Genomic DNA, 19,662 nt, shown 5'->3' on the forward strand with positions numbered 1-19,662 from the left:
GACAGAGGCCTGTCTTTTCAGATGAAGGACCCGGCATATAAGTAATAATGCAACATCAATATAGTGCAAACAGACAAACAGAGGCAAAATAAGTACACCATAAATCAACACGCGCCCAAAGTGACGCACTGCAGGTTTTTACATTGAAAATGATGAGTACAGTGAATGTCTGTAATTCAGCTATTTTTGATTTAATATCACATAAATATTTAGCAGCTCCCGGTGAAGGATGATGTTTTTTCTTTTTTTTTGTTATGGGCCAGAAAATTGTAACATGAGACATTTAATTTCACTGATGCGTCATTTTGTGTCTGAAGTACTTTGTTTTTTTTGTTGTTGTTGGCCGGCGACGGAACGAGAAGATAAATTTGAGGCTCTGAGTGTTTCTCTCCCACACATCTGCTCCCTCCCTCCCTCCCTCTCTCTCTCCCTCTCTTTGTCTCTTATTGTGGCGTAATTGAATTAGCGCTGTGTTCATTAAGATAATGCTGTGTTGTTTACACGGGACACATGCTGCAATTAAGCACTCACCATTTCGGGTGTAATGTGGACCCCGTGCACACTCTCACTCACTTCCAGTACTTTTTGGATAAGTCTGTTGTCATTTTTCCATTCCTTTCCTTTACAGAGCACTTTCAAGTTTAAGTCAGAGAGCGACATCCACCTGGCAGAGCATCACAAGCAGGTGTTGTACGATGGTAAGCTGGCCAGCTCCATCTCCTTCACCTACAACGCCAAGGCGACAGATGCACAGCTCTGCCTGGAGTCGTCGCCCAGGGAGAACCCGTCCATCTTTGTCCACTCACCACATGCGCTCATGCTGCAGGTCAGTGTGACTTGATTCTTCTGAGTGGTTGTTCATCACTGCGCGCAGGCTCCAGACCTCTGACTCACCGACGCTGATACCAATCTGATTTGTTATAACGATCGCATTAAAAGGGGAAACGGTCCAGAGTCTGATGATCGGGCTCCTTGGTCACAGGCTGAGTCACACGTTATTATGGGAGGTATAAATATGCAGTAGATGTAAAGGGAACATGGGCATCCAGTGACATGGGTTCAGGCTCTTTTGACATTTAGTTAAAAGCTCTTAAAATAAGAAAATATGGCTTTACAGTAAGTTGTTAAGTTGGCTCTCTGTTTTGCTTTTTTTTTTGTCTCATCTGGATTTGTAAAAAGTGCTGGAAGAGACAGTGGTGACTGTATTTCACTGCTACTGTACAATGAGTCCTATTATATTATACATTAAATAGATTTTTCTTCTGTTTCAATCAGCTCTGGTCATTCAAGAGTGATTTGAAAATTACAGACGAGTATTAGGGCCATATGTAAAAAATAAATACATTATAAAAATTAGAATTCTGACTATATATTCTGATTTCAGAATTTATACTGGGTTTTTTTGTTTTGTTTTTTAAATGTGGCCTGAAAAAAAAGTCAGGGTTGACCTTTTGACGAAAAAATGATTTAAAATTATAATTTTCCCCTGGATTTTACAGCATCACGGCGATGAGTAGAATCTTTCAGTTCCTGAGAAAGTCTGCTCAGAGCTACTGAGGTACATTTATTTCCGTGTCGTCACTAACAGTACGTCCCTGTTCCCACAGGATGTGAAGGCAATTGTTACCCACTCGATCCACAGTGCCATCCACTCTATAGGAGGCATCCAGGTTCTGTTTCCTCTCTTTGCTCAGCTGGATTACAAACAGCTCAACGACAGCAGCGTGGACACCACAGTCTGGTGAGTGTTCTGCAGAAGCAGTCGCACACGACTTCAACCGATCTCATAAACAAACCGGACCAGGACCTTAATGCAGCTTTTAAATTAGGAATATTAGAAATAAATGGTGGTGAAATGTTTGTGTTGTGTTGCAGTGCCACTCTGCTGGCGTTCCTCATGGAGCTGTTGAAGAGCTCAGTGGCCATGCAGGAGCAAATGCTGGGAGGAAAAGGCTTCCTGGTGATCGGGTACCTGCTTGAGAAGGTCAGTATGGGTTTTTGAGTTTTGCATTTGCTCTACAGATTAAAAAATGTTCAATAATGTTGGGTTTTTTAGGGGATGGGTAGCTACCGATACCGATGTTAATCCGATACGAGTCATTTTAGACCATTTATGAACATATGACACTGTTAACGGCACAGTTTTTGTGCTGAGTCATTTCAAGGACATAATTCTCTAACTGTGTCCCAAAAAGAAGAAATACACAGCTCAAACATGACTCAGCTAAAATATTTTTGCAGATTTTTGTTTACATTTTTATATTTTTTAACAGCGACGTTTAGAAATATACGTGGGAAGAAAAAAGATGTCACATTCTGTACATTTATTTCACCACTTTTATTGCTTTATTATTAAATTACTGCCACTTGGCATTTTCTCACATCGGCACCGAGATTGCTGAGAACGGAAGTGATTGCTGGTTATTTAATTGTCTGTGCTGTGAGTCGACGGCAGTATTTTTTGTCTAAGTTACACTGTATTTCCACCGCTAATATTCCTTGTATTCGCCTCAGTCATCCCGGGTTCACATCACGAGGGCCGTGCTGGAGCAGTTCCTGTCCTTCGCCAAGTATCTGGACGGTTTACCTCACGGGGCGCCGCTCCTCAAACAGCTCTGCGACCACGTCCTCTTTAACGCCGCCATCTGGATACACACCCCTGCCAAGGTCTGTTTATATACTCTATGTGTGTCTGTGTGTGTATGAGATGGTGATATTGAAAACAGCAGAAGAGAGTCGCTCTGTACTCTTTGTTCGAGAGCTTCGTCAGTATGCATGAGGAGAAGCGCCTGGCACGTCATCCATGGAGAGGATGGAGCACAAAGACGGGATGTGATGAGATGTGTAGTTTTTTTCTCGATGTAAGTATTCCTGGCATTCCTGCAGGGTAAATCAGCTTTTTGCCTCCCTCATTTTCACAATTTCCTGGAGTCCCTGTGGTTTCCCACTCTGACCCCGAGCTGTGATCGGCTCCCTCGGCACATTCACAGTCAAGACGAAAAGCACAAATGTCAGAATCCTCCATGATTTGGGTTAGGTTGTCCACTTTGGCTTGACATAAAAAACACAATACGCAAAGACAGTGGACAGAGATGGCAAAACGGTGGTAACTAAGCGCTTCATCAGATCAGATCAGGGCATGCTGGGTCATCAAAGTGTAAAGAGGCAGTTAAAAATGTGAGTGCAGTGCACGAGAGAAGTCCCTTGTTATGTCAAGAGCGAATGAGTACCTGTCACTTAGCAACATCAGTGGTTTCCCTTTTAATTTGACCTGCCACATGGATCTGTGCACTCTGAATAGAAAAGAAACCTCAGTTAACTGTGACACCAAGCAGTTCAAGTGTCATTTTTGGCTAATTTAGTGGCAAAAACGGGACATTGAATGTATTTGTTAACATTACAACAATTACACAGTGTAATAATGATAAAATAGCATAGAAGAAGAGTTCAGTTAACATAGCAACAGGATAAAAAAAAATCTCTGTACATCCCTGTGTTCCGCTGAGCTTTATTATTTTTCTGCCCTCATGGTGTTATCATTACCACTATTATTCGCCAGAATAACCTTGCTCAGATGTTAATGAAATCTCATCTCCCGTCTTGCACAGATTCTTTTATCTAAAAAAAAATTAAAAAATGCAGCTCTGGTTTTCTTCCGTCCGTACTTTGGTGCCCGAACCTGTTGCACATCTCTCGTGCAAATAAACATGCGCGCTCAACACATGAAATGCAATGTAGTGAAGGCGATTTAATCCCGCTGAGTGTGTTTTCCCCTTCTACACGAGCTGTGGTGTGGTCGGGCTGCAGCACTAATTTCATCCGCTTAAACAGAGCTGCCTCATTATGTCAGGTCCTCGGTGTCATGGTCACTGTGATGAGCTCAGAGGTTTGTGCCGCAGACTGGGATCTGTGCACAGGTGATGAAGAGGAGGACCGCTCCCAGAGGTAGAGAGGAGACCGACAGAGGCAGGGAAACGGGAGAAGAAGAAGAAGAAAATGAGCAATCGGAGTACACTCTCCTTAAATGTCAGCGCTGTGCACGGAGCTCCTCGCATGCCTCTGACGCCTCCAGGCGAGGAAACATCAAAAATAACAAAAGGAAAACAGTTTCCTTCCATTCCCCCCGTGGCTACCTTTTCACAATGATTTTGTTTGAACACCGTGAACACGCACGGATTATTGTGCAACGAGCAAAGGTTGCAATTTAGGACAAAACCCGGTGTAGCATAGGGTTTATATTTTACTGCCAATCAAAAACTATAAAAATGTAGTAATGTGCTTTCATGTTTTAAATCCTTCAACCCTTCTACATTGCGTGCAGTGTATAAATGAATACGTGTCAAACACAGGTGCAGCTGTCGCTCTACACGTACCTGTCGTCGGAGTTCATCGGCACCGCCACCATCTACACCACCATCCGCCGCGTCGGCACCGTCCTGCAGCTGATGCACACTCTCAAGTACTACTACTGGGCCATCAACCCGCTGGAGTGCAGTGGAATCTCCCCCAAAGGTCTTGGTGAGTTCACACGCGCACTTGTAATGTTCTTGCAGAAAGGCGACGACTCTTCTCCTGGTTCTGGTTCTGGTTCCCACTTTGTTCTCTCTTATCAATTCTTCTTCTGCACAGTCTCTCTTTTGCTCTTGTGACTCAGCGTTTTTTCAAGCGCGTCATTGAGAGATATTTTAACTCTGCATTCATCACGGACACAAAAGTGTTGCTGTTGTTGTTGTCTGTCTCTGACACACTGACAAAAACTGACATTGCAGAGAAATATCAAGGCTTTAGCTTTAATTACATCATTACTTCTTGTTATTCCCCATATTTAAGTCTTATCTGTGTTGCCTCTCAATTAGTTCACTTCCCAGTGTGGTTTTTAAAATCATTGGACCGTAACTGACGTGTGTGTGTTTGTAGGAAATTGGGAGAAATCACTTAAACACAAGCAGAACATGCACATTTCTTTAGCCCAATAATCATAATTATATTAAATACACATTACATATTTATATATGTGTGTGTACATAAAGATAACCTATATTGGTCTTTTTATTTTATTTTATTTAGACTTATTTGTCCACCATTGTGAGCCAATGAGACACTGCACAAGACTTTTAAAATAAAATAAACTTGAAGTGACTTACCGTGCAATTCCATTAAATCAGCAGCTCTTTGAAAAGTAGCCGTTGTCCTTCCATTAGTGTAATTTACAGGCGCAACTGACCTTTTCTAAAGCAAAGATGTAACCGAAAGAAAGGTTTTCTATTGATTAATGCGTAGTGTAGAGCATACGAGTTTAGCATTTTTGGTTGTGAATGTTTCTTGGCTTTGTCGACGTTATGTATTCACATCGAGGAGGTCAAACACCAGAGGATCGCCCCTGAAATCAAACCAAAGACCAGTAATGTTTTCATGCATGAAGTAAATAAGAATGTACGTGGTAGTTAGAGTGCCTGCCTGCTCAGTAATGCTGTTGTCATTGGTTTGCATTGCAGGATCCAAGATGATGTGCTATGACTTTTCTAAGCGTTTCAAGTAACCATGGCGACAGAAGTTGCCACATACACATGAATGGGAAATGGTCAAAAAATGATCACAACCCAGTCCATTTTGGAGCCTCACGGTGTCGTCATACTTTAACGTAGAGACGTGGTTGAAACTTTAAACGGGTCACAAGACTCGGGACTTTTGTCGCCTAAGTCAAAGTTCTGATACCTAGTATGTTTTGAAAAAAATCTCAATTTAAGTTTTTTACTTTTTTTGGACGTTTTCAGTGTGTATTGGGCCACCATGGGAGTGCCACCATGAAAATAATCACAAAAATCTCTAAAAAAATCTCTTCTTCTGCTCACAATTTCCAACGTACTCAGCCAATTTTTACATAAAAACCTTGCTATGGTTGTTGTCTAACCCTGTGTTTTGTTTTCATTTTCATAGAACTTGCAGTTTTTCTTAAAATCAGAGTTCTGGTTGAACCTCCCATTAACCCCCATGTTAAAACTCAGCTCTCTTTAAAAAATGAAGACGAGGGTGATATTAAACCTGTCATTTCTCTGTCAAGTCACACTCGTTTTTCCACAAATTTAAATAGGGAACCTCCAGACGCTGACAAACCAAAAATGTAATCTCTATCATCAACCGTTTTTGAAATACGACAACTTTAAAACACGTTGCTTTGTCTGTTTTTTTTACCAGTTTTGGACAGTTAGAAACACAGGTGTTTGGAAGGGGGAGGGGGGGAATCGGGGAGGGGCTTGTTAAAGTTTTAAAGGTTCAATCCACCCAAATTGGGTAGTTCTATCTGCATCTAAAATGAGGTTTACAGAGATTAAGCCTCAAATCAATTTCAGTTTTAGGTTAAAGCATAAAACCAACCTAAATGAGACCCCAAGTCAATAATCAATAAGGTAACGGCTCTGAATGTGTTTGCAAATTAGCACAAACCCCTCGGGTGTCGTAAGGTAAGAGAAAGATGTCCTGATTCTGCCAATTCTGCGTTTTCCCCTGTAAATAACATTTAGGTGTTCCGATTGAATAAATAAATACATCTTTAAACATTTTTGATTTGAAACGCGAGTCCACGATGACTGAGAATGCAGTCGAGAGAAAATGTGCCCGCGTGTTGGAAGGAAAAATTAAGCAATTAAGTGAAGAATCATCGTCAGAATGAAACACGGCGCAGAGAGCGGCGTTAACACAGCCGCACATCAGAGTTTCAGAAAGGTCAGAAAATGCCTTTTGCTTTAATAAACCTCTTCCTACCCTGGCTGATTACATTTTATACCACGTTGCCATGACAACAGACGGTTTGGATTGGCACATTCAAGAGTTTTTTGGGGGGCGAATTTCTAATGAAGAGGCTGCCTGGTTTCTTTTGTGTTTGATGGTATTAAGTGTGATTGCTGTCCCATAAATGTGTATATTATAAAAAATATCATACATAAGATAAACATGAATTTAACTTAGTCTCAGTTTGGAGTAATAAGGTTTCTTATTTGTTTGTACAAGTGTATTTTTGATCTAGTTTTGGTTAGAATAATAAATAATATATGTTCTCTTTGTCCTCCGTATTTTACACATAATTCCATTTGATGTCGGCAGAAAATTGCTTCTAGCGCGCCACGGAAAGTAAAACACTTGAGGTCTTTTGTGCCGGCGCGCCAGTACATTGCTTTTGAACTCGGGCTAAATTATAATTGAACAAAAGCGATGCGATTATTACAAGAAAGCATTTATGTCGTCGGGATTTTATTTATTCATTTATTTATTTATTAATCTATTTCTAAAAAGGTTTTCTTGAGCTCACCTTAGTGACAATAGCGTCCATGCATTGTACTGTACAAGCCTCTCTCCTATTGTCCATATTGACATGATAGCATCACTCAGTGATCCAGGGGATTGAGATCTGCTGAGAGACCACTTTTGAGATGGTGTGGCTTGTGAGACATCATGACATCATTATTATGCAGGGACACTGGGGTCATAAAGGTCAGCAACGCTATTTTTTTATTTATTTTTTCCCATTCTGTGTAAACATTAAAGATATAATAAGCCTATAACCTGCACTACACACACATCTACATGATGAATTGCATACAGTCGGTCAGATCAGACTCACACAAAAACAAGCAGAAAAGAAAACCCTCTAATTTGTTTTTGCATTATCTTAATCCAGGTTAGCTCGTACATAAAGTGCACACGAAGAAGTAAATGAATTCCAAGGAGGAAACCGTCATAATTGCACCTGCCCCTGGGAGGCAATTAAGATGATTATAAGCATTATCCAAAAATCCTCTCTTCACAAACGACTCACAGGAAATTGGCCCTCGCACTTGCTCACCTGGTGCACTCGTCTGACACGAAGCTGCCGCGTGACCGTGACGGATGGCGACTGTCGCCGCGTCCCACCAGTGTGTGTACCACCTTGACAGATACGATGATGAATTGTCTGCTTCGGCGTCACGTTTAGAAGACGGCCGGCCGACTGAAACGTGTTCAGAGTCTGACCGGGGAAGTTTCAAAAACCCTCCAACTTCTCTGTGTCTCTCAGCCGACGTCCGCTGGCTGAGCAGCTTTGGGGTCAGATATCGGGGGTTTAGCGTTTTTATTTGGCGAGCAGTAAAAACACTGAGGCCGATTTCCGGCGTCCTGACGCAGCAAAGTGAGCGGTGCACACTAGCCGAAGATCATAAATGTTTATCGCTGCCTTATAAATCTGACAAACCTCTGTCCGGTACTTAGGACACTGATGAGAGCCGTTAGCTGATGAGAGTCGTCGTGTTTGTTTGTTAATGACATCTGTGGAAGAGCAGCAGAGGAAGGAGGATAGGTGGGGAAAGCAGGGAGGACAAAGTCAACTTTAATGGTCCCAGTGGCCTCTGAGACCATTAAAGGAAGATGCTGCAGACTTTCAGCAAACTCATCAGCGAGCACAAATGAATAAAACACGATTATTTGAATGAAAGTGCCCTGCAAATGTTTGAGCTGTCAGTTTCCCCCTCACATTTTTAAAACGAGGGCTGCCGTGCCGCGGCTCTGCAGAGGTAGATGTTTGTTTGTTTGTTGGAGCCTCCGTTCTTTCTGCAAAATGTCAGAAACCAAACAAAGGTAGTCGTGAAGGAGAGAAAACATGAACGCGAACACGAGAGATAACGCAGGACACTGGCATTTACAACGAGGAGCGACGAGAACGGCACAAGATGTCGGACCTTTAGGAAAGAGCCTATTCAGTGCGTTACATATCTTAATTATGGGAAAATTGCATTACCAATAAGGCCTGCTACCTAATATGTATTTAATCTGAAGTGGTCATTCATCTTCTACCGCTTCATCCGCCACATGACGGTCGCTGGTGCAAATCCCAGCTGACATGGGGCAAAAGGTGCGGTACACCCTGGACAGGTTCGCCAGTCCATCGCAGGGTCAAATATAGAGACAAAGAACCATCTACTGTCACACTCACGGTCAATTTAGAGCGTCCAGTTTGCTGGACGCTCTAAATTGACCGTGAGTGTGACAGTAGATGGTTCGCTAATCTCAGATTATACAATAATACAACTTGTAATGCCTGGCTTGTCAAATTGCCAAATAAATGGACCTGACTGTATTCTTATTATAGTGTGTGTTATGTGTTTCTGCTCTCTCCAGGAAGCCCAATAACACCCGGCATCAGTAAACAGCCTGAACTGCCACCAATGTATTCGTCTGATCGGTATCTCGTGTGAGAAATGGATTAATTGCGGCAGGAAATGATTCTTTTGTTGTGCTTTGTGTCTGTTCAGACGGACCACGGCCGTCCCAGAAGGAGATCATCTCGCTCAGAGCCTTCATGCTCCTCTTCCTCAAACAACTCATACTAAAGGTAAAGCGGGAAAGAAAATAAAAGCCATTTCCGATTATTTTGTTTTCTTAATCTGAAATTGTTTTGTTGAAAGACGCCGTGTCTGTCTGTCTGTCTGTCTCGTTTGTCGCAGGACCGGGGCGTGAAGGAGGACGAGCTGCAGAGCATCCTCAACTACCTACTGACGATGCACGAGGTAAATTCTACCGGTGTGTGTGCGAGCGAAGCGGGGCGAGATTGGAGACACAGACAGACAGACAGACAGACAGAGGCAGTGAGGGAGCAGTTGGAGCTGGTGGCGAAATGGGCATTTTAATTTGCAGGCTGGAGTTATGGTCCACTTAAACGAGCGAGAGTGTGAGTCAGCTTGGGTGCTGTGACAGCATGAAAAATGGTGCAACAATGGACTGAACAGAATGTACTCCCCCTGTAACAATTACATCTATTCTTGCTCTGTAATGCCACATGCTCCTCCGCAGTCTCCCCCCTCATGTCCACCACGACATCTCTCTCTCTCTGTCTCTCTCTTTGTCGTCTTAACTCTCTATTCATCTGTTCCCCGTCCTCCTTTGTTCACCTGGGCAACTTTGCTCCCTTTCTTTTTTTTTTTTTTCCCACTCTCCAGGACGAGAATATACACGACGTGCTGCAGCTGCTGGTGGCTCTCATGTCCGAGCACCCGGCGTCCATGATCCCCGCGTTTGATCAGAGAAATGGAATAAGGTGAATTCTGTGCACGCTCTGATGATGCAACGGCAGATTCCACTGGCAAACACAAGATCTCTTTGTTTATTTAACAGGATTTTACTTATAATTGCAACTACTCGCGCAACAAATGACTTGAATTAATCCCAAAAAAACAAAGCCCTTGGATATAATTTCACCGTGTATGCACAATTTCCTTATTTTATACTGACGTATGTTGATGCTAATGTGTAAAATTGTAATTGAGTGAGGAAAAGCAGCAAATTCACTTGAAATTGAATTGCAATTTCTGTAATTTCTTGATCTTTGGGCTACAGATCATGATTTTCTTGATTTATCATGCAGTTGTTTGGAGTAGAAGACCATGAAATGATGACACTCTCACATGATTCAGTTTTAATGAATTCTTATGTCATATGCAGCAAAGAAACTAAGAAATATTCACATTTAAGAAGCTGTATTTCTGTATTTGTTCACATTTTATTTTAGATAAACCTTCAGGCTATAGTCAACCCTTCTGCTAATATTTTCAGTTATTATAATAATAATAATATTACAAACAGCATGCAGTCTGAATTATTTTGGTATTTCCCCCAACATGACGACTACCCAACGACGGGTCTTTTTGGTAGCTATGGTAACTCTGCTGTTGTGTAAGAAATCCTCCTCCTCCCATGGTGTTTGCTCCTCACAATAATCTGATGTAGTAACTAGGTGTTAACCTTCCACGACATCATCACTGACGTGTAATCCGTGTTCACAGAGTGATCTGCAAACTCCTGGCGTCAAAGAGCGAGAGCATCCGGGTTCAAGCCCTCAAAGTCCTCGGCTATTTCCTCAAGCATCTCGGTCACAAGTGAGCACCTCTTTTTGTCTTTCTATCCCCTTCATGTCCCCCCTTTTTTTGTGGTGTTAACGGATAAGCGGTGAGGTAATGGAGGGAGGATAAAACATGAAAAGCCTTGCAGTTCCGTTCCGTCTGAACTCAGACGCTGTAGGGAGACGGAGAGGCTTCACGTTTAAGGTGCGAGAGAAAAACACGGCGCAGTAATAACGCCAACGACAGCGGCGCCGTCTCCGGTGAGCTTTAGAGGGACTGTTTGTGTTTGTGTGTGGAGATAATGTCCTCATCATCACATCCAAGCGGAATAATAATTCTGACAGCATGCTCTGGCAGGGAGGGAGCGAGGGAGGGAGGGAGTGGGGGAGTGGGGGAGGCGGACCTTGCTGAGCAGCGATGAATGCTGGGGGATTTATTCATCCCATGTGACGCGCACGTCTCTCACTGCACATCATGAGAGGAAGCTGCCGTGCTGCACCTGAGCCCCGCACCATTAGTCCCTCACACTTGATGTCTGTTTTTTTTTTCAGACATGTATGAAGGCTCCTTTTTTTAATTTAGTCGTCATTTCCATAGTATTTATTTATTTATTTATCAAAATACATGTTTTTGCGACAGACTAAAATCATTTTAGATTTTACTACGTCAGTGTCCAATTAAATAAACGCCTTTTATTTTGAAGGAGTACATGAAGAGACTTTAGATGTTTTGTCAATAATTTATAACCAGTCAATATTGAATGAGACATGAAAGGCTTATCTTTACCAGCAGAATAATATTGATTATTTATCTAAACCAGGGGCCACATACAGATCTCCAGTGAGCCAGGCCAGTAAAATAATAGCATAATAAACAATAAACAAGGTCAATTAATTAAATTAACCCTTTAACACACCTGAAGTCTCAAAATCTTCCGGCTTCCTGCAACAGTGCAATGAAATTATCATAATAACCACATGTTGGCTTTGACGCTTTCAGAAACCGCTTGCGCAAACTTGTCATCTGTGTTAGTCTAAGTATCTTAAACTATCCTGAGAAAAATAAGTGGAATTTGTGGAGTTACATTTAGTAAACATTTAGTCACAGGTATCTGGAATAGAAAAATAGTATTAGTATTTCACATCCTGCGGTCCAGATTGGACCCTCTGGTGGGCCTGTTCTGGCCCGTCGGCCGTACGTTTGACACCCTTGAGAAATTAAAGTATACGCAGGTATGTTTTCAGCAGGTGTTCTCGGGCTTGATTGAGTATCAGCCATGCATCACATACACCACAAATGAGATGTCAGGGATTAGAGTCATGGATTAGAGCTGCTCACCAAGTTTAAGCACTCATGAGTGCAAGATTATTCGTGTTTGTAAGTGAAAATAAAACAATTGCCCGTTCCTTTGACAGTTCCAACAGCTCAAATTGACTTAGAAATGTGCAGATTAATGTCCTGGATGTGACAGCTTCTCTGATATCTAATTTATTCAGCCTTGGCCCGTAAGACTCGGTGACATAATACATTTGTCTGGTCGTGTCCCATATACAGTAATGATTTGCAAAGTAAAAAAATTCCATTTTTCTGCTTCAAAGGTCATTGCGTTCGATATAAGTCATCGCGATGTCTGAGCCTCTCAACTTCCACAGTCAGAGTAAACTAATTAGCTGTCATATGTTTTCTCAGCGAGCCCTGCAGTGCAGTGCCGTGCTGCACTTTTGGTTCATTTTCCTTCTTGGTATTAATATCTCCTTGGTCCCATCGTGATTGACAGGGCCATATGTCATCAGGACAGTGACAGTTGATGCCCGCCTTAATTGTCAAATGTTCTCTAATGAATGACAACCTCCCTCCCTCTCTCTCTCTCCCTCCCTCTCCCTCTCTCTCCCCCTCTGTGTGTGTTTGTTTCTCCCCAGGAGGAAGGTGGAGATAATGCACACGCACAGTCTGTTCACGCTGCTGGGGGAGAGGCTGATGATGCACACCAACACCGTCTCCATCACCACCTACAACACCCTGTATGAGGTAGGTGATTGTCTGGCAGCCGCTCTTTCACACTCCCCGTTGGTCACTTTTTAACTCGGTGTTTAATGAAAGGCTGTGGCTCTTCTCTCTGTGGATGTCTGGATATTTGGGCCTGCAAACGATGATGGTTCTCCAATAATCATGTCGTCGTTTGGTGTAGAAAACGCTGAAAAATGTGCATCGGCGTTTCCCAAACCACGAAACGATGACGCTATTATTCAGTTTTTTATGATTTCTTTGTCACACGGAGCAAAGAAACTCAAAGTATCAACGTTTCTATACTAATATCACAGCCTGAGTATAAGGCTGTACAATATGAACATTGTCTTTTTTAAATCATCAGTCAATAGTGATAATGATGGGGATAAATACAAGATGATAACGATAAGATAAGTCCTTTATTCGTCCCACAATGGGGACATTTACAGTGTCACAGCAGCAAAGACAATTAATATAATAAATAGTAAACATTTCATGTCTGTGATTGTACAATATAGAAAAATATTTACAATTAGGCATTTAATGTACATTATAGACATTAAATTACCAGAATATAAACAATATGGGCTTGATATTTACAGTATAAACAGGACTGAACATGAGATTTTGCAACAAATTGCAGCTTTAGACTCTTTTAGAGCTTCAACTAATGATTATTTCTATAATCGATTAATCTGTCAATTATTTTCTCGATTATTCGAGTAATCGTTTGGTCTATAAAATGACAGAAAAAGTTAAAAAAAATGTGGAGCAAAGAAATGAAGAATATATTCACATTTAAGAAGCTAAAACAATCAGAAATTCTGTTTTAATCATGAAAAAAAGCTTCAAAATGATTAATCGATTATCAAAATAGTTGTCGTTTAGTAATCGATTAATAATGGATTACACAATTTGTTTTGCACATCTCAGCACATCAACATTCGTTCGTTTGTTTGTGCAACGCAAACAAACTCAAGATCACTGGCTCGTGTCTTCTTCTCCCTGTACAGATTCTGACGGAGCAGGTCTGCACTCAGGTGGTCCACAAACCCCACCCTGAGCCCGACTCCACTGTGAAGATCCAGAATCCGAGTAAGTAGGACAAATATGTCATTCTTTGTTTTATTTCAATGAGAGCAAACACACAGCAAAGCCTGAATCTTATTATTGATCTTCTCCATTGATTTGTCACTCACATTTTATGAAAAATACTCCTTAAATATAATGATTCTCTGACACTTCCTCGCTCCATGACCCAACGTGTGCCTCCCACTCAGTGATTTTAAAAGTGGTGGCGACCCTCCTGAAGAACTCCACTCCCAGTGCCGAGCTGATGGAGGTCAGGAGGCTCTTCCTGTCCGACATGATAAAACTCTTCAGCAACAGCCGCGAAAACCGGCGGTAAGAGCGCGCCGATGACCCGACATGGTTGTATTTAGTATGTTTCCACATCCCTGTGACTCACGTGACGTGCGTTGTGTCTTGTGCCAGCTGCCTGCTGCAGTGCTCTGTGTGGCAGGACTGGATGTTCTCCCTCGGATACATAAACCCAAAGAACCCCGAGGAGCAGAAAATAACCGAGATGGTGTACAACATATTTAGGATCCTGCTCTACCACGCCATCAAGTACGAGTGGGGCGGGTGGCGAGTCTGGGTCGATACCCTGTCTATCGCACACTCCAAGGTGAGAGGGGACCTTTTTTTTGCTTATTTTAACCATAAAAGGGTAAAATAGACGTTATCCTGTGAGTTAGTGCTTTTGCCCATTTTTCCAGAATAACTTTCAACATCTGGCAGTTATTTACAATTTACTGCATGTTAAAATAGTGAATTAACAATTCAATATTAAGAAAAACAGAAAAGAACACTGTAGTTGTACACGAACACCAGATTGTGCGTGTTAAATTTGAAATTTTAACAGTATAAAACATATATAAAATAACATTTGTTTGAGGTTTTTGTCTCAATGTCCCAACTCTTTCCTCTCTGGCGACAAAGACGCTGAATTGCCGGCTTGAAATTCCCGTAATAACCACATGTTGGCGCTTTGACGTACAACTTCTCAGCTTTCAGAGATCGTCAGAATTTCTCCGATAGCACAAACAGTCCCGTACTTACACTAATGCAAAGTGTGCTTGCGCAAAACGTGTCGTTTTTACGAATGACTGTTGAAAATTTTGACAACTTAAGGTACTGATTTGTTATAATTGTTGAATTTTTGCAAATCGTGACCAAAATTTTTATTTTTTGACTAGTTTTAATGCTAAGTCCACTGATAAACCAGGTCGGGAATGATTAATTCTCGATATACGGAGCTGTTTGGCTGCTGTCCTAGTTTTACTCCTGCTCATGATCTACGAGCCCTACGAGAATCACCTGATGTATTTGACGTGGAGGTTAACTGTCGCTGCTGCTGCTCGTGTTCTGATCGCATTACCAATTACACGCCCATCATCTGTCACAGGTGACCTACGAAGCCCATAAGGAATACTTAGCCAAGATGTATGAAGAGTACCAGCGACAGGAGGAGGAGAACATGAAGAAGGGGAAGAAAGGCTCCGTGTCCACCATCTCCGGACTTTCGGCGACGGCGGTCCCCGTCGTGAACGGCAACCTGGAGATCGACGACAACTCCCAGACGCAGACGCCCGAGAGCGAGGCCGAGTATAGCGAGGGGGCCGCGGGAGACTCGCGGAACCTCCTTGCAGAAGGCGCGGTGAAGCGACCCAATGGAGAAGCTCTGACGCCGGGGGAGCAGAGTGCCGGTCCGGGAGTGAGAGTGGAGGTCCACGACCTGCTGGTGGACATTAAAGCAGAGAAGGTAGAGGCCACGGAAGTGAAACTGGACGACCTTGACTTGTCCCCAGAAGGCCTCGGTGGAGGCGGAGGAGGCGGGCGAGGAATGGAGAACGGACCTCTGGTCGAGGTGGACTCGCTCCTGGACAGCGCTTACTGCGCCGTGGTCCAGAACATGAACGGGAATCTGGCGCCCAAAGATGACACGTCGACCTCGGGGGTCGGGATGGGGACAGGCCTCGGGCTCTCAGGTGTCAGCCTGGAGGACGATGGGAACATGGGTCCGCTCATCACACTGGCTGACGAGAAGGACAGCGTCCCGAGCAACAATGGGTTTCTCTTCAGCAAGGTTAGGATGTTCTACGATGAAAAATAATCCATAACTCTCTTTCTACTTCACCCAAAAGAAAATAAGTTGGAGCTGAAAGGTTTTCCTAATGTTTGGAGCTCTTGTAACATCTATTACACCATTCATCTCTTTCAGGTCGATGAGAAGCTGCTCCCAGCTCTGGCTGCCACAGATCCCCTTATACTGTCGAGTCCGGACCAGCCCGCTCCACCTGGCCCGGTCCCAGCTCACTCCAGCACCAGCGCCAGCGATGACCTCAGCCTGCTGGCCCACATGACGAGCTGCGGCTCTGATTTACAGAGCCAGAGTCACACTTCTGGGGAGCTTCCGGAGGACGGGCCCTTCAAGATCCAGAGCCCCCTCGCTGACATCAGCTCCATCGCTGAGGCCGAGAGCCAAGCCCAGATGCAGGGAGCCTCCAGGCCAGACTTCCCCGAGGGAGAGGGCACTGCCGGGGCAGAGGGAGAGGACGGTGCGCTCAAGACGGGTGGAGACACGGCCAGCACCACCTCTGACACAGAGAGGTCGGATGACGGGAAAGACAAGGACACCAAAAAGATCCAAACTACTGCAACTACTCAGGTGTGTTTTTACTATTGTTTTAGAATAAAAATTATGCCAGATTATCCCCATTTAGATCAGTTCTGCCAGTTAGGTTGGGTCAGAACTCTTGGAAGACTCTCCTGTGCTTTCTTTTACAAAATAGATTGAATATGCTCCAAGTTTTTATGCATTGAAAGACCTAATCTCCCCGTTGCAGGCCCTCCACGGTCGCACCGCGGCGCAGTTGGAGCGCGACCTGCGCGTTGACCTGGGCTTCAGGGGCATGCCCATGACGGAGGAGCAGCGGCGGCAGTTCAGCCCTGGGCCGCGCACAACCATGTTCCGCATCCCAGAGTTCAAGTGGTCGCCCATGCACCAGAGGCTGCTCACCGACCTGCTGTTTGCCCTGGAAACCGACGTCCACGTGTGGAGGAGGTGGGTTCCGGGTGTTTGGATGCGTGTTTCCTGCAAAATGAGGCACAAAAGTACCGTCTGACAGCGTCGTGGTACAATCTTTGATGTCTCCCTGGTTTTCCCCGTTTATTCCAGCCACTCCACCAAGTCCGTGATGGATTTTGTCAACAGCAATGAGAACATCATCTTCGTCCACAACACCATCCACCTCATTTCTCAGATGGTGGACAACATCATCATCGCCTGTGGAGGCATCCTGCCTCTGCTGTCTGCCGCCACCTCCCCTTCTGTAAGTGGCTCCACTACGCCCCTCTGTGGTAGGAAGGGAAACTGCGGGCGCACAAAAACCTGATTGTGTTCCAGCATTGATCTTAACATGATTTAATAAGTTAAAGACTTTGTTTTGTTTTTTATTGCATTTTAAAGCCTTTTTTAAATTATTAAATCATGATAGGTAAACCAACTAATTTGACAATGATTTAAAAAAATATTTGAATCAATTAAAGTTTAAAGAGCATTTATCCTGGATTCCTCTCACTATCAATCTCACTCTAATATTTATAACCTTTATTTGATCCATGTTCTAACCCCGTTTGATTAGCAATAACTTTAATTTAATCCGCTTTCCTTTTGTTTTTCCTTTTCTTCTCTGTGTTACGTGTATTCTCTGTGTTTCTCTCTCGTTCCTTTTCCGTGTCTGTTCCGTCTGTGTCATCTGTTCTTTTGCATGTACAGAGTTCTAAGAACAGTGCCAGCACTGTAAGTTGTGCTTTTCCTCTATTTTCTCCTCCACTAATACGCTGTTTACTGGTTTATTTTTACCATTGTGACCGACACTAACCCTTGCCCGTCATGCCGACATACATTTTGTTTCTGTTTTGTCGTGCAACCTTTTGCTGGAAATCATTGCGTGGGTGTGCATCGGTAATACTGTTTTCTCATTAATGTAATATTCTAACACTGTTGGAATATTATACCAATAAGGGGGATTAAAAAAAGAGGTCGGTCTGTGATAAGATGATGTGTTTAGAGGTTAAAAAAAAAAAAAAGCATGAGAAAAGGTTTGCACCTGCTAAGCCTGTCCCCTTTGTATCAACACTAAAGAAGGTGGGAGGAGCCAGACCTCAGAGGGGGTCAAAGGGAGAGGAGGTGACCCCTGTTCCTGGGGGGGGAGGCACGGGGCAGAGGTGAAGAGCCTGAGACTCTCACCATCACCTGAAGAGCTAAGAGCACCAACCCGAGCCCCTCTGTTGCCACCTTGTGTGTCTGTTATACCCTCTCCCCACCCCCATCCCCCACCCCCCACTGAATGTCTGTGCTCACTCGTGTGGACGAGCCTCCAGATGCTTGTTGCACTTTTGTCAGTTCTCCACGTCTCTGCACACCCCTGCTCGCTGAAGCAGAGACACGGCAAACTACACAATCGCTTTGGGGTGTTAATGCTGCCTTTAGATTTAAGTTCAGTCGATGTCACAAAAGTTGGGTTTTTAATTTTCGACAAACAAGACTTGGCCGTCTCCACGCCGCTGTTAGACCACGCCGCTACTGTCACGATCCCACTGTTGCCATTATCTGTGTGTCATCACGCTGTCCTTCCTGTGCATTGTGTAAAGCACCTCATGTTACCAAGATTATATTAGTGTGTATTTCAGCATGACACGCAAGATTGTGTGTGACTGCTTTCTTATAAAGGGAGGAGACTAAAGTGTTTTAAATCATCTGCTTCCTTGTGTCTCCATGCCTTTGTTTTAACTGGTCGAGCGTGTGTGTGTGTGTACATTTGTGTCCTCTCCCCCTCGTCAGACGGAGTTGGAGAACATCGAGGCGACGCAGGGCATGTCCTCGGAGACGGCGGTCACGTTCCTCTCGCGCCTCATGGCAATGGTGGACGTGCTGGTGTTCGCCAGCTCCCTGAACTTCAGCGAGATCGAGGCGGAGAAGAACATGTCGTCAGGAGGCCTGATGAGGCAGTGTCTGCGTCTGGGTGTGTGCCAGCTTCGGTTATTCTTTTCAGTCGATTGAGTTTTCTGCAAAGTCTTGCCTCGATTTTACTTTTCTTTTCCAAGATACAAATTTCAGCTACTAGAAATAAAGAATTCTGCATTTTTTTCCTGAAAGAGTTTGTTAATAAAACACTAGATTTAGCACTACTGATGCATAGACTTTTCCCAATATGTATGTTTGATTCATTCCTATGTATATCCTTTTTGTCACTCCAAATGTCCCTGTTTTGTGTCTTTTGATCGTTCGGTTTAACATGAAATAGTGGATTTATTGTTATTAGTAGTATTAATTAATAAGTATTATTGTTATCATTGTTGCTGTTGTTATTATATACAAAAATATCCAAATAATACATTAATTGGATAATTATTTGAATGATTTTTCAAGCTAAAATATCAAATATTGCATGTTGCCAGGTTTTAAATGGCACATAATCTATTATTAACATAAAGTATTAGCTGTGTTGCAATCCTGTAGGATTAATCACGTATATATAGTGTTTAAACGTATTCATAACACGCACGTCTCCTCCACCAGTGTGCTGCGTGGCGGTGAGGAACTGTCTGGAGTGCAGGCAGAGACAGAGAGACCGCAGCTGCAAGTCGTCCTTAACCAGCAGCAAGTCCCAGGACAGCCTCCACAGTGCCTCCACCACCAGCAAGGTACCACACGCACACGCAC

General features: G+C 43.4%; 1 protein-coding gene across 14 annotated transcripts in view; it reads left to right on the forward strand.

The window, feature by feature from the left end:
• Window positions 1–19,662, forward strand: part of nbeaa (neurobeachin a) — an 87,881-nt gene that overhangs the window by 48,240 nt on the left and 19,979 nt on the right. For 9 of the 14 annotated variants that reach the window (XM_044041209.1, XM_044041214.1, XM_044041212.1 and 6 more), the window contains exons 9-28: window positions 629–826; window positions 1,608–1,741; window positions 1,876–1,984; window positions 2,515–2,667; window positions 4,350–4,518; window positions 9,282–9,361; window positions 9,474–9,536; window positions 9,966–10,063; window positions 10,809–10,901; window positions 12,785–12,893; window positions 13,886–13,967; window positions 14,153–14,276; window positions 14,367–14,559; window positions 15,340–16,020; window positions 16,156–16,602; window positions 16,781–16,998; window positions 17,113–17,266; window positions 17,713–17,736; window positions 18,781–18,961; window positions 19,519–19,643. In XM_044041209.1, the coding sequence (XP_043897144.1) occupies window positions 629–826; window positions 1,608–1,741; window positions 1,876–1,984; window positions 2,515–2,667; window positions 4,350–4,518; window positions 9,282–9,361; window positions 9,474–9,536; window positions 9,966–10,063; window positions 10,809–10,901; window positions 12,785–12,893; window positions 13,886–13,967; window positions 14,153–14,276; window positions 14,367–14,559; window positions 15,340–16,020; window positions 16,156–16,602; window positions 16,781–16,998; window positions 17,113–17,266; window positions 17,713–17,736; window positions 18,781–18,961; window positions 19,519–19,643 (3,435 nt within the window). The remainder of the gene's footprint in view (window positions 1–628; window positions 827–1,607; window positions 1,742–1,875; window positions 1,985–2,514; window positions 2,668–4,349; window positions 4,519–9,281; window positions 9,362–9,473; window positions 9,537–9,965; window positions 10,064–10,808; window positions 10,902–12,784; window positions 12,894–13,885; window positions 13,968–14,152; window positions 14,277–14,366; window positions 14,560–15,339; window positions 16,021–16,155; window positions 16,603–16,780; window positions 16,999–17,112; window positions 17,267–17,712; window positions 17,737–18,780; window positions 18,962–19,518; window positions 19,644–19,662) is intronic. The other 5 variants (XM_044041215.1, XM_044041222.1, XM_044041223.1 and 2 more) reach the window with 2 other exon arrangements.

This window comes from Solea senegalensis, linkage group LG13 (assembly GCF_019176455.1).
Source record: "Solea senegalensis isolate Sse05_10M linkage group LG13, IFAPA_SoseM_1, whole genome shotgun sequence".
NCBI classification, from domain to species: Eukaryota; Metazoa; Chordata; class Actinopteri; order Pleuronectiformes; family Soleidae; genus Solea; species Solea senegalensis.